The sequence below is a fragment of the Bubalus bubalis genome, chromosome 2 (assembly GCF_019923935.1).
Source record: "Bubalus bubalis isolate 160015118507 breed Murrah chromosome 2, NDDB_SH_1, whole genome shotgun sequence".
NCBI lineage: Eukaryota > Metazoa > Chordata > Mammalia > Artiodactyla > Bovidae > Bubalus > Bubalus bubalis.
In genome coordinates this window covers 75,754,316-75,768,136 of record NC_059158.1, presented here as the reverse complement: position 1 = coordinate 75,768,136, position 13,821 = coordinate 75,754,316, and the positions used below count along the sequence as shown (strand labels likewise).

Here is a 13,821-nt window from a genome sequence, read left to right as displayed (position 1 = left end):
ACCCCAATGTTCATGGCAACACTATTTACAATAGCCAAGACATGGAGACAACCTAAATGTCCATTGACAGATGAATGGAGAAAGCAGATGTGATATATATGTGTGTGTGTGTTAACAGACTACTGCTGCTGCTACTGCTAAGTCACTTCAGTCGTGTCCGACTCTGTGCGACCCCAGAGACGGCAGCCCACCAGGCTCCCCCGTCCCTGGGATTCTCCAGGCAACAACACTGGAGTGGGTTGCCATTTCCTTCTCCAATGCATGAAAGTGAGAAGTAAAAGTGAAGTTGCTCAGTCGGGTCTGACTCTTAGTGACCCCATGGACTGCAGCCTACCAGGCTCCTCCTACTCAGGCATAAAACAGACTACTACTGAGGCATAAAAAAAGAATACCATTTGCAGCAACACAGATGCACCTAGAGATCATACTACATGAAGTCAGTCAGATAAAGACAAATATCATATGATATCACTTACATGTGGAATCTAAAAGTGATACAAATGAACTTATTTACAAAACAGAGACAGACTCAAAGACATAGCAAACAAACATGGCTACCAATGGGGAACCAGGGTTAAGGGGATAAACTGGGAGTTTGGGATTAACAGATGCACACTAATATACATAAAATAGATAAACAACAAAGACTGTATAGCACAGGGAACTATATTTAATATCTTGGTAACAGACTATAATGGAAAAGAAAAAATATAGACTTATACATGTATATGCATAACTGAATCATTTCGTGTACACCTGAAACTAATATTGTAAATCAACTATACTTCTATTTTTAAAAAGGTGTGAAAAAGCAAAATGCAAAGGAGGTACTAACTTCTTATATCAGAGAAAAATAAAACCATGTTAAATACAATATAATATAATCCAATCCAGACTTGTTACTCTGAGCACCCATTCAGCCTCATCTCACACTTCATCTTCTCTGTACTCAGTCCAAGTTAGTGAGACCAACCTGCGTTCCTTCCTTTCTGCCTCAGGGCTTCTGTACTGTTACCTTTGCCTGAAACTGTCTTCCTCCAGCCTTCACCAGCCTGACTTTCACATCATTCAGGTCTCAGTTCATGCGTCCCTCCCTCCAAGCAGGCCTCCCTGACCACTCTTCAAATGTTCTTCTACACTCCGCACCTTGCCAGCCAGCTGATTCTCAACAGATAACCTTGCTTCAACAACTGGCTTCACATTTTAAAATGATCTTTTTTATTGTCTCTTCATTGCTTATCTTCTCCACTAGAATGTAAATGTCCTAGACCAGGTATCTGATCTATTCAGTTCACTGATATTTCTCTAGCACCAAGAAAGGTGTCTGGCATGTCATAAGTATGAAAGAAATATTTGTTGCATAAAAGAATAACCCTATTCCCGTGTTAGACTTAGCGAGATAGGACAACACACTAAAGCATTTATAAAGGAATTTATGTGACGATGTAACCCAAATGCATTTTTCTGTTTTATTAGAAAACCTGATTAAGCAGAATGTCCCAAGCATCTTCTATTACCAATACGTTACCTCAGTGGACACTATCCTCTCCACCCTCCTCCCTGTGGTGCTCTGTCGGTCCTTGAGTGCCCTTCCCTGCACACAGAGATGCACAATACTCTGCAAGAGCCCACAGAGACACCTGCGCTGCCATGGCCATGGCCATTGTATGTACAGTATACCATGAGCATCATGCTTATTACATGCTTGTATCTGTATGCCACTCACCTCTTAGATATTAAAGATCTGTAGGATGAGACAGGAGCCAGGATTCTTCCTCAGGGAAACATATAGTGAAGACTGGCTCAGCTCCTGGGCCATTTTATCTTTTATCTCTGGTCCTCACCATGCATTTATTTCCACTTGGTTGCTGTCATGGGCACAATCTTGGCAGGTGAGAGGCAGATATACTTCTACATATATATGGAAAAAAATTATTGTCCCAGTATATGAGGATCTGAGTGAAATAATCAGAATGGTGTGAATGTGGTTTTACACATGGTAAGCTGGGAGTAATTGACTGAGGTCCTGTATCTGACAGGATGGGGGCAGAGTCAAGTCAGAAGGGGCAGAAAGAAGAAAGGAGAGAGCAGTCTGGCCAACCTTTAAGAACAAGGAGGGCAAAGGTCTCAAGGGGCAATAGAAGGAAAGACATAAACTGTTGAGGTCAGGAGTGCCTACTTAAGGGAGCAGGGAGGGAGCTTGGCCTGAGGGAGGAAGGCTGTTTCTGCAACTGCTATGAAGGGGAGGAGGTCAGGAGAGGAACAGTGCCAGGTGCTACTGCCCGGAGGGCCTGCTGGCCTGAACCTGAAAAGCAGACAAAGGAGTCTGCTCCCTTCCAGGGACAGGAGAGTGAAGGGAGAGCTCAGACCCGGCACAGGAGTCAGTACAGAGCTGGCCAGAAGAGCGAGATGGCTGGGCAGAGCTGGTGGGCTGTTGGCCATCTGGATAGGAGTGATGGTGTAAGGTGGCCAGCCCATTCCTGAGGGGAGGGTGCCACAGAAGGTAAACAGGGAAGCCCAGACCCCAAGGACCCATCTGAGAAGAGCCCTCTCTGACACCTCCTTGGATTCAAGGGGAAGAAATTACTTGCCTCCTAGTCGGAGAAGGCGATGGCACCCCACTCCAGTACTCTTGCCTGGAAAATCCCATGGGCGGAGGAGCCTGGTAGGCTGCAGTCCATGGGGTCACTAAGAGTCAGACATGACTGAGCGACTTCACTTTCACTTCTCACTTTCATGCATTGGAGAAGGCAATGGTAGGCAACCCACTCCAGTGTTGTTGCCTGGAGAATCCCAGGGACGGGGGAGCCTGGTGGGCTGCCGTCTCTGGGGTCGCACAGAGTCGGATATGACTGAAGTGACTTAGCAGCAGCAGTAGTTTGAGGGAGATCTGCACTGGGGAAGGAAACGGCAACCCACTCCAGTATTCATGCCTGGAGCACTGGGGACCACAGCCTCAGGGCCTCTCACATGGGCCAGGCTTGATTGCCCACAGCTGGTCACTCCCTTGCTAGATAGCATCTTTGTGCTGGTCACTCTGCAACTCAGACCCTAGGAAGGACATCTGCCTCTGGGTTGCTCTGTTTACAGCTTGATACAGAAATAATACTAATGTTATTATATTTTATATATATAATATAATTTATATTATATTATATATTTAATATAATCAATAAATACCTGACACAGGGTTACTGGGTATGCACTGTCTACACTTTTATCCAGACCAGACTCTCACATTGGTCAACTGTCCTACTGACCTGCCCAATAGGACAGGCCCAAAGCCTGGGAGGTGCCCTTAAAAGGGTTGGTCTTGTTAAGACACATTCACCAGGTTATATGTGAGTTCTTTGGACTACTCTTGCAAATTTTCTTAAAATTTGAAATTACTTCAAAATAAACACTGAGGAGAAAAAAAAAAAAAACAAACCTGAGGGTAGTTACAGAAACCTTGGCTTGCTACCTCATTTTTCCTTCCTGAGCTTCCCCGTGTGAGTTCATATCCTGAGGGAGATTCATCAGCTTTCAGTTGGGTCCTTGTCTCATCCCTGTAGGTGAGGAATTGATCCCTGTAGGTGAGGAATTGTGTAAACATAATTCTTGCAAATAAGCTCTGAAGGCCCGTACTTAGAATTAGTCTCAAGCAAAGTGGTGGTCCTGGGAAATTTGGAATGTGGATTCCCAAGGGGAAGCCTGGCATTCTTGGTTTGCATCCACCAGCGTAGGCTGATGAGTGAACCCTAAGTGGGGCCTTCCCGGGGCGGGGGCTGGTGGGGGGCTGTATCCGAGTCAGGGCAGGTGTAGAGAAGGACTTGCTCTGCCCACCTGCTCTGATCCAGGTGCCTTCTAAAGCAGCACGTTCTCCTCACTTTGTCCCTGAATTATAAATCATTGTTTTAACAAGCCAGTTGCTAATAGGAATGTGTCATAACCCTGGGTTTGCTGGGATGGGAAAAACAAAAAAAGATGAGAAGCTCTGCTTTGGAGTGATCAGGTCTTTTCCCACTGGCTGGCATTGTAGGAAAGTTGCCTGGCCTGCTCCAGGCAGGCCAACCTGCTCCAGCAGGGCCCCAAAGCCTAGGGTATAATTTTTGGCTTCATCCCTGCTGCGGCAGTTGGATAATACAGCCTATATCTTTTAACCTTAGTTTTTGCCAACTTTCACTGAGAATAGCAATGAATAAACAGTCACCCGCTGTCAAAAATGACACACAAGACTTAAGTCTGCAGAAGAACAGAAAGACTAACTGGATGGCTTTTGGTGGTGATAAGTGCAAAATTCTCCACGTTGGTCCATGAAACCACCTGCACTACAGAGAAGGAAGTTCAGTGAAGAGGGCTGAGAGGTTTAATTAATTCACTCGAAGTTCAAATATCAGCAATGTGGCTTTTTTTTTAAATTGTGGACTTCAATCTAGAGAACTGTCTAGAAGAGACCTGAAACTTATGAGAAACTGTTGAAGAAAATGGGGATATTTAGGCTGAACCAGAATAGATGTGGGGGTGAAGAGAGGGCCATGATAGCTATCTTCAAGTATTTGAAGAACTGTCCTAAAAGAACTAAACATGTTTGTTGTGGCTTCAGAGCTCAGAGAGAGGATGCTAGGATAAATGGGGTGAAAAACAAAGGGGCAAACACTTGGGCTCAAAATGATAAGGAAATGTCTAGTAGTCATAAATGTTGAAAAATGCAAGGGGTTGTCCTTGGAGGTAATGAGTTCCTTATTGCTGGATGCATTCAAACAGTGAGGGGCCAGTACCTGTAGGCAAGCTTTGATGGCATTATGCCCCTGGAGACAGTTAAACAAGGGAACTTCTGAACTCTCCTGCAAACCCAGGAAAGCACCTGTAGCATATTAAATATTGCATTCATGGGTCAGGGGGTGCACACGAGGGTAGGGTTAAAAATATCAAGTTAGCTCTTCTTTGGCCTTGAGAAAGCATTCTGTAACTGCAGTGGCCAGCAATGCTGATGGAGTCCGGGCCCTGCTACTGCTAATGTTACCTCTTCTAACATTACTGTGCAGCCATCTCAGAAAAGAATGGGCCTCGTTGCAAAGCCAGATTTGGATTGCAAAGTTAAACCGAAGTTATCTTTGAGTACAATTAAAAGGGATACGTCAAAATTAAAACCATTGTTAAAATTAATCAAAGATTTAGAAAGGGAGAATGAACTCCAGAGCTGGAAATTACTGATTGAAACAATTGTTCTCACATTTTAAACTACATAATGAGCTAAAAATTATGAAGCCTCAAAGTATAGCTGTAAAGAGTAGTCTTAAAACCAAAGTCAGAATGAAATGTTTTAGCTTTCAAAACTAAAAAGCAGAACAATTACTCCCTACAAAATGGTATAGGAAGAGGTTTCTGACCCCCGCTAATTATTTTATTATTCTTCAGAGGGGCATTCTGGCAGCATTTTCCAGGGCTCCTAGTAATTACATTCCATTCAATATCTGAAGAATTACAATAATTCTACATGGAATATACTTGTGCCCTTCGGATGCAAAGCCTTTGGAGAAGTGAAAAAACAACTTAAAGTAAATTAGCAGGAAAATCATTGTAGTTACTGTTTATTTCAGGGCTCCATATATCAGAGGCTAATTATACATTGTATGTTACGTTTTCTTGGAGGTATTTGTAATATATTTCTCATGCTGATCAACGGATGTGCTGGTTTTCAGGATCCTTTATGAAAGTGAAGTTCCAACTTTTCCGATTACTTCTTTGTGTATGAGAAATTACCCACTGCAAACACATATCCCTTCATGCTTGCCAGAGTCCTCAAAGCAGTAAGATTCAGCGAGGCATTATGAACGTTCACCTGTGTGTACTTGTAAAACTTCAACTCTTCTATGAGAAAAATTCCCTCCCAAAAAAGTTTATTTTTTTTTAACACTGTGTCAGTTTTCTCAGAGTCATCTTCTAATTTTGGCAAGCCGAGGTTTCAGTGAGAGAAGAAAGTAAGGACTGGAGTTAAATAGCCACTCAGAGATTAGAAAGTCTCTTTTCCTGGCCAGAACCTTATCGATTTTCTGCTCGTGTTAGAATTAATCCACCATCTCTGACGGACAACCTTGAGAAAAGTATCCCTGAGATGTTACACAGAGACTGAGGGTCCCAGTTACTCTCAGAATGGCAGGAGCAAGAAACAGTGGCTCAGAAACAGTGCTTTAGCCTCCTGCGTGTCTTTCCTGTTTCTGTCCATTTCTTTCCTCCTTTCTTTGTTTTTAACTCAGTTGAGTGCAGTTCAATAGGTTTCTTTATAAGTTTTTATGGTAGCCAAAATTTAGGAAGATTACTTAATGACAAAATTAACAAAGGTTAAATAAATTGTGATCCATCCACATGACTTAATACCTGCTTATTTTAAAAAAAGATTTTAAAGTGCAGATGGCATGGAAAAGTCATAACGCCATGTGAAACAATTCAAATCAAAACAAAAATATATATGATTTCCATTTTGTAAAAACTTCTTATATATATTTATTTTTAAAATATTAGAAGGGAATGTACCAAAATATAGCTGAAATTACTCTGTGAAGCAATATTCTGTGTGATTTTTTTACTTAGTTCTCAACATTTTCTAGATTTTGTGATTTTTCTAAAATGTGTGTGTGTTACTGTTATAATCAGAAAGGATGAAGGAGGTGAAGAGGGAGGGAATCACATAATTAAGGTTAATGTTAAAATACACACTTCTGCGGAAAGATGGAAAAGGCTAATAATGCTTAGTGTATAGAAAACTGTGGAGACAGAGTATCTATGACTATTCTGTCAAGATCATCGAATATCTCATTACTGTTTACAGTGAGGAACTTGACAAGCTAAACCCTCTCCAAACAGCTACAAATTCTCTTGCAAATTCACAGTGACCTCAGGAGAGGATGGTAAGAACTGGTCCTGAAGAGTAAGGTTCAGTCTCAGGAACAACAGCCTGCTTTTTACATCCTAAGGAATAAGCAATTAGACTAAAGATATGCCAGTAGTATTCCTCACTTGACAAATACCTTGTATGTGTATGTGGGTGGTAGGGGGTGCCTCTGTCAAGTAATTAAACAGGTTATATATCAACCAGTTGCCTCCAGATGATCAACAGATCAGAACCTGCTATTTTTCATGGTCCCAGGTATCACTAAAGTAAATAATGGTGTGGGGTTTTTTTTTTTTTTTTTTGGATTCTACACTAAGCTTACCTGCATTTCAGTTTTTTTCTTTCTTTTTTTTTTTTTAGCGAATGATTGCAAATACTGCCAGAACAGTGAGATACTGCAGGAGCCAACCCTTCAGTAAGTTAAATGCTGCCGCAATATGGATCTTGGTGATTAAGTCCTTTTTAATGGGCTACAGAGACATTCTGGAAGCCGGGACAATATTTGATTGTGTCAGAGACGCTTTGAATCGTGAATCCCATTGGACAAGGGCCTTGTGTTTAAAGATTTTCTAGCTGTAAAACTAGAAAATAACCATAAGAATATTATTTTATGAATGAACTCAGAAAGTTCATTTGCTCTTTTCAGAATGGATAGAGACAGCTAAGGCACGAATGCCAACAAATCCTGCCTCTAACCAACTCTCTTTATGACTCACTGCTTCATGTTAAGAAACTCACATCAACTCATGATGACTCATTCCGTCGTTTATAAACTGGGAAGGATAATATTTATTGTCTCTTGGGGTGTTGAGAGACTGCCTGAATGTGTATGAGCACACTTGTAAAAGGTCCCTTAGCAGGAATTCATTTTATATTTCTAGTATTTCAAGGTGAATTAAGGTGCTTTTCTTAAATCTGCACATTTAGCACCACAGCTGGTATAATTAATGCTTTAATATGAAACTGTCACTGATAATAAATAGCAAGTTTAAACTGTTGGGAGTTAAGTGGCATCATCGCACCAGGTCATCGTGCTGGGCCAGTGTTACTGTGTCCTCAGGGCTGGGACTCTGGGTGGAGCTTGGAGCTTTGGCTCCCTCCAGCTGGTCTGGGAGTGAGAAGGTGGCCCCGGTAAAGTTTTGTGCCAACTTCACTGTATGAGTCACTTGAAGCCATTGGGCTCATTAATTTAACACGATAGTCTGACACAGACATGACTTCGAGGCTACCGGTACCATCCCCTCCAATAAACCTAGTGCCCAGAGACTAAAGTTTCTCATTCTATTCATCAGAGCCATCTTTGCTCTTCTTAGCACAGGGCTGGCCCAAACCAAGGGTTTGCTAACACAGGATACCAGAATTGCTAAACATTTATTTTATAATGCCTGGGGGTTGGGGGGTATAGGAAAAATAGTCTTGTCTTAAGGAGCAAGATCCTTAAGGAAAAATTTTATTCAAATGATTATGTCTCCTCTTTCTACCAAAATGAGAACAGCTTGCACATCATCACTTGTTCTTACGTGGATTGTGCCAAAATTAAAGTGTCTCGTATCTCTTCATCTAGAAATGTACTATATGTATAAATACATGGTCATAAAGCAGTTATACAAACAAGTATGAAAATATATAGGTGATGACCACAACAAGGGTTCATAACCTAGAATCCACCACCCTTCAGGGGGGTCTAGGAAATTCCTGAAATTAAACACAAAATGTCTAAGAGGGTTCAAAGCCTTGAGAAGGTTCTCCATGAGGTCCAAGAACCAAGATAGAATATATTTTGTTCTATAAGTTCCTTTGGAAGTATAATCCTACATTCTCCTACATCTCCTAGAGACATGGTGGGGGGATATATATATATCTCCACTGCGTTTGTTGAAGTTATCAGTAACTGCTAGTAAACAACAGCTGCTCGGCTCTGAAGTCAACAATCTATAGATAAAGCTATAGGAATAGATTCATAAACATTGTGGGAATATGTACAATGTAATTATAGTATATTGTACATGTAGAGTACACTGCCAGTGACAAGCAAGGAAATTAAGCACTGTGGTATTATTTATATGTGATAATTATACTGATGAGTTTCTTCTTAGAGCAAGTGGGGCCTTTGTATCTTCTCTCTGCTTTTCTGTGTTCAGACCTGCAACACTCCCCTTCGCCCCCCCATGCAGATGGCATTCTAATTGTCTTTGGGAGTGGTGTGTGGATCTAAGGAGAACAGATGGATGGCAGAAGGCAATGTGCTATGGGAAAGAGAACGCTGGTCCAGAGTCCAGGCTGGCTCGGCCACCCCTAGTGTCCCGCACTGGCATCCGTGGGTCAGAGGCCACCCAGGGACCATGGCTGAGATGTTGGATCTAAATGGAGCTTTTTTTCCCCTTTTATTCCGAAATAATGTAATCATTCAAAAATGGAAGAATTCCCAGGGAAGAAATCCAGATTTCTCATTTCTCTAGAAAAATAGGAAGATCCGCCAACTCAGGATACAGGAGCCAGATAGTCACTTCTGAAGGGAACTATCTTTCCCATTCACAAGAGGTCAAATGACCTTCCTCATTCATGTCTATTCCCTGTATAGGCATCTGATTGGGCATTTTATTCTTCTTTCAGCCTGGTTTTAGGGAAATTGGTTGACTTCTGATCGCTCTGGTGCTCAAATGCTTTGGGGAGTGGATGAAACTAGAATGGTAACTGGGATTTCAGAACAAATAGCATCAGAGAATTGAAAGTCTAGTAGAATTCATGACTTCAGCCTGAGGTTTTTTTTTTTTTTTTTTTTCTGAGTATGGACAGTCATACAATCTACGGAGTAATGCTGTATGTTGTCTGCAAGTATTAAGGACAAGAGTCGCACTGGCTTGCTTCAGGTCAGCTCAGGTGTTAAGTGCTTTTGTTAGAAGCTAATGAGAACTATGTCTTTTTGCCATTAGTCCTCCTCTGGGTCAAAGGGAGTAGAGATCAGTGATATACTCTGGGGGATGGCAAGGGGAAACAATTTTAATATATAACCAGGGTTGTCGGGTGACGCTTTCATTTTAATTTCGTGTGTTTTAAAACAATATCTAATGCAAAGGAAAATGATCAAAATAGGCAATAGGGAAGAAAAGGGTGGGAAGGAGGAGATGGAACATCCAAGTAGAAACAGTTCAATGAATATAGTGTGTTGAAAGGTCTTGATGGAAACCAGGAATCCATGATAAATGTAATAGGCTGGAGAAAATAAAGCTGTATCTTATATGCATATATTATGCAATGCCAATCCTACTCTTTGCTCTTTCGATAGATCCTGATGCAGCTCAAGCTAATAAGAACCATCAGGATGTCCGGAGTTACGTTCGGCAATTAAATGTGATCGACAACCAGAGAACTTTATCACAGATGTCACACAGACTAGAGCCTCGTCGACCATAGACATTTCAAGTGCCCAGAACAACGTTTGCCTCCATCCACAATCTTTCAAAAATGCCATTTATGCTACTACTGACCATACTGTCACTAGAGAATTCTATAAAACAAGCAAAAACCCATCCTGAGACATCTCAGGGCTGCATTCAGCTTACCAGCATCATGACAAGAGAAGAAATTCTTTGACTTGCATACAGCTTGCACACTCTAACTTAGAAATCCCCTGTTCATAGTCACCTTATTTTATTTCCAGTCGTGCCATCTTCTTTGCTGAAACATAAAATAAGAGCAACATGAAGAGTATGGTAGAAATATCATTGTCAAGAGAAGTGTCAAGCTCCTGATATTTTTTCTAGGAGTATTTACAGGATGAGATGTGCTACAAATGGTATTTATTTGGCTACATCAGTGGTGGTATAGTTTCATAATTTCTAACTCAACATCTTGATTTGAGCATGGGGTTTTGGGAAGGTGTTGAGGAATCCATGTAACTCCAAACTAGAGGCTGTATTCTTCCATCTTCATAGTCTTACCTCTGAAGGAATTGTACCTGACCACATTACTATAAAACATTCTGGCTATTTATGTAATTTTAGGGAAGACTGGTCTGTAATTTCTGAATGACTTACAGAATAATATTTATGTTTACAATACAACTTTTTAAAATTTACAAATCAGGATTACATATATAAGAATTCCACTGAGAAACTCTAAGGTTCTTAAAATTGCCAGCGTTAAGATTTAAAAAAAAATGATATTTCAGAAGAGCACAATATGCACAAAACATTTTTCAAAATTATTTTCCTGGGCATTAAAAAACCTTTACTATTGGCTAATTATTGTTACTGATTTAAAAAACCCACATATTTTCTGGACTTAAATGTTATTACAGATACCTTAATTTTCAGCAATTGTTTTGCACTTTCAAATAGATTGTAAATAGTTCATTCAATCAATGGTATAGAGTTATTTATTTGCTACATAATAGATATTGTGCCAAATAATTACTGTTTATTTATTTAGTATGTAATTTTGGAGTACATTTTTTCCTGTTTCCACAATTAGGCTACATTATGTGCAGGAATTGTATGTATGTATATCTTCTGTAAATAACAACTAGTATCTTCATTAAATATAATTGTGACAAGAAGTATTGTTCTCAGTTCCTATAATATAGGAGAGATAACCACTTGGCATGGTGGAGTCCTGTATATTTTTTTTAATTGAAATAAAATTCACATACTCTAAAAGTCACCTTTTTAAAGTATACAATTTGTTGGTTTTTAGTATATTCATAAGGTTGTTCAACATCATCACTATATAATTCAAGAACATTCTCCTTATCCCTTAAATGAACTCCATACCCTCTAGCAGCTGGTCCTCACTTTCCTGTCTCACCAGTCCCTGGAAACCACTACAGTCAGCCCTCTATATACAAATGAGTTCTGGTCTGAGAGTGCATTTAGAAGCCTAATTTTTCCAACAAAATTAGCCTAGCTACCCAACTAACAATCAACTACAGAGCTTTATAATAGGTACTATACATATACTGTACATATAATAGGTACTGTACATATATTAGGTATATAGGTACTGTGATAGGTTTATACTATTTTTCACACAAATAATATCTAAAACAAGCACAAAAAATAAAGACAACAGTTTTAATCTTATAGTACAGCACCTTGAAAAGTACAGTAGTAATACAGTAAAACTGGCATACAGGGGCTGGCATCAGATGAACAGGCAAGAAGAGTTACTGACTGGAGGAGGGCAAGGGGGTGGGAGATGGTAGAGCTGAACGACACTCAGCAGAAGGAGACCAAGGGCAAGCTGCAATTTCACTCATGCCTGATGCTGATGAAACACATGTTCACATCTTTGAAAGTTCTCAACTTAAAGATTCATATATAGGGGACTTACTGAGTCTGCCATGTCTATGAATTTACCTATTTTAGACATTTTGTATAAACAGAATTATATAATGCAGAGTCTTTGTGTCTGGTTTCTTTCACTTAGTATAATGTTTCAGGGTTCATCCACATTGCAGCAGGTATCAGGACTCCATTCCTTTTTATGGCTGTATAATATTCCATGATATGGATATGTCACATGTTGTTTGCTTATTTATCAATTAATTGTTGATTAATTGACAACTAGGTTGTTGCCACTTTTTAGCTGTTAGGAATACTGCTGTTATGAAGAGGCACTGGATTTTAGAGCTATTATGGGTCCTACACCACTTCTTTAGTGATTTGAGCAATTGGTATACTGCTGCTGCTGCTGCTAAGTCGCTTCAGTCGTGTCCAACTCTGTGCGACCCCATAGATGGCAGCCCACCAGGCTCCCCCGTCCCTGGGATTCTCCAGGCAAGAACACTGGAGTGGGTTGCCATTTCCTTCTCCAGTGCATGAAAGTGAAAAGTGAAAGTGAAGTCGCTCAGTCGTGTCCGACTCTTAGCGACCCCATGGACTGCAACCCACCAGACTCCTCAGTCCATGGGATTTTCCAGGCAAGAGTACTGGAGTGGGGTGCCATTGCCTTCTCCGAATTGGTATACTACTTGATGAAAAAATTTCCAAGACAATTTAATTTCCCAACCCATGTCTGTTTTTTAATGTCAGCATTTTCAGGCTATAATCTCACAAGTTCACAAACTGTTCCTTCCAAAACACACACAATTGCCGAATGAGACACAAAACCAAGATGACATCTTCAAAAAATTGGGGAACCATAATATACCCCCTTCTTAGAAATGATTCCCAGTGTTCATTAACATATTCAGGGCTCTGAGAAGCCCTGCTGTAATCCCTTTTCACATTCACAGTCAAAGGCCTCTTTGAGAAATGCCACAGCAAGCCAAATGCCTTTCTGTGTTCATTTATGTAATAGTTCAAGGTCCCCAGACACAGGGGTGATGTTTTATGCAACATTATGCCTTCTATCCAGAGTCGAGCTGAAAGCCTAGAATTTACCAGAGAATTTTAAGTCACCAAATAAATTTTATTGAAGTTATTCTTCAGCATTATACCATCTCATAGACCTTAGTATCAGCTGCAAAGTTTCCCTTATATAATGTGTAATGCTTTCCCCACTATCATATAGTTTTCTTTCCTAGATAATTTTAAAAGCGGACAAAATGAAGCTGATAGCCTATCCCTTGGGCATCTTTGCTCTTGTTTACTCTTCCTTACTCCTATCTTACTTAAAAGCTGGTATCCTACATGACGTCCTTCCTTTCTCCCAATTCCGTGGTGACTGACCCCTTCTGACCTTATTTTAATTTGGATCCCACATTATTCAAAATTAATACATACTCTCCCATTATATTCCCCTTGGTCTTCCAAACGAGAATAACTATTGCTATACTTAATAAAGATAAGGGATGTTTAATTATGTCTGGCTTCTTTGAAAATGCATTAAATGCCATTATTCAAGGTAGCGATGGTGAAGTAAAAGAATTCACCCAGCAAAAACAGAGTAGTAGCCAAGCAACCCTCCCTGAAGCAGGAGATGCAGTTAATACTTTAAAACTTGCA

General features: G+C 40.4%; 1 protein-coding gene across 8 annotated transcripts in view; it reads left to right on the top strand.

Moving 5' to 3' along the window:
* The window catches only part of RAPGEF4 (Rap guanine nucleotide exchange factor 4), a 334,349-nt gene extending 322,813 nt beyond the window's left edge, over positions 1-11,536 (top strand). For all 8 annotated transcript variants that reach the window (XM_025274782.3, XM_025274777.3, XM_044933735.2 and 5 more), the window contains 2 exons: positions 7,235-7,289; positions 10,161-11,536. In XM_025274782.3, the coding sequence (XP_025130567.2) occupies positions 7,235-7,289; positions 10,161-10,288 (183 nt within the window). In that variant the 3' untranslated portion in view covers positions 10,289-11,536. The remainder of the gene's footprint in view (positions 1-7,234; positions 7,290-10,160) is intronic.
* The last annotated feature ends 2,285 nt before the right edge of the window (positions 11,537-13,821 follow it).